We start from the raw sequence: 930 nt of genomic DNA, 5'->3' as shown, positions 1-930 counted from the left end.
GACAAAATAGTACAGATTTACAGTGCCAATTATGATGATATCAATTATACAGACAAGCAGTGCTAATAATGTTTTTCTGTACAGATTTGTTTCTACAGATTTAGTTCTACAGCATGCTTTGCGTATAACGTTTCTCAGAAAACCAGCACATCTATTACATTGAGGACTATAGAGAATTTATGATACTAAATGCTTCGAAATGAAGGGTATTTGTAAGTACTATAAATCACACTGGCGACAAGACGTCTGAAGCCTTTCTAACCACGAGTTCAGAATGAGGAGAGGAAAAAGAGGAGAGGAGACAAGGAGAAGAGTAAAAGAGATGGGAAGAGGGGAATTGAGGAGAGCAGATGAGGAAAGGAGGAAATGAGGAGGAGACAAGGAGAGGAAGAGAAGAGGAGCTGAGGAACTCACCCCGGCTGGTTGTCCCTGTAAGGAGAGTAGATCCTTCTGGAGTTCTTCCTCACACTCTTGTGTCTCTTGGACGGAGGTCGGCTGACCAGAGCTGCCTCGGACACAGAACTCATCCTCACCTTCCACCGGTGTGTGTGTGTGTGAGAGAATCAGTCTCTGTCTCTTTGAGTATGAAATCAAAGTTTAAGTTCCATTTGACCAAGTGTGTGTGAGAGAGTGATGAGTGTGTGTGTGTGTGTGATGAGTGTGTGTGTGTGTGATGAGGGTGTGTTTCGCCTCCTCAAGTTTGGGTGCCCCCGGACCCGTCAGTGTTCCTCAGCGACTCCCTGTAGACTGACTCTGAAGAGTGAGGTGTACAAAGCGTGTGTGTGTTTGTCTTGGTGTGTGTGTGTGGTTGGGGCTACCTGCTTTCCTGGTCCCTGATTGGACCATCCCACAGCCCAGTGATTCCGCAGGCTCCCGGACAGATTTCTCCATCACTCCAATCACAGCTACACTGACCTCTTAAAGGGACAG

The 930-nt window shown here is 46.6% G+C and overlaps 1 protein-coding gene across 1 annotated transcript in view; it reads right to left on the bottom strand.

Moving 5' to 3' along the window:
- The window catches only part of LOC136955745 (transmembrane channel-like protein 3), a 17,316-nt gene extending 16,789 nt beyond the window's left edge, over nt 1-527 (bottom strand). Inside the window, exon 1 of the mRNA XM_067249469.1 lies at nt 415-527. Within this exon, the coding sequence (XP_067105570.1) occupies nt 415-527 (113 nt within the window). The remainder of the gene's footprint in view (nt 1-414) is intronic.
- Nucleotides 528-930: the final 403 nt, after the last annotated feature.

Source organism: Osmerus mordax, chromosome 13, assembly GCF_038355195.1.
Source record: "Osmerus mordax isolate fOsmMor3 chromosome 13, fOsmMor3.pri, whole genome shotgun sequence".
Classification (NCBI taxonomy): Eukaryota; Metazoa; Chordata; class Actinopteri; order Osmeriformes; family Osmeridae; genus Osmerus; species Osmerus mordax.
This window is presented reverse-complemented; position numbering and strand designations above follow the sequence as displayed.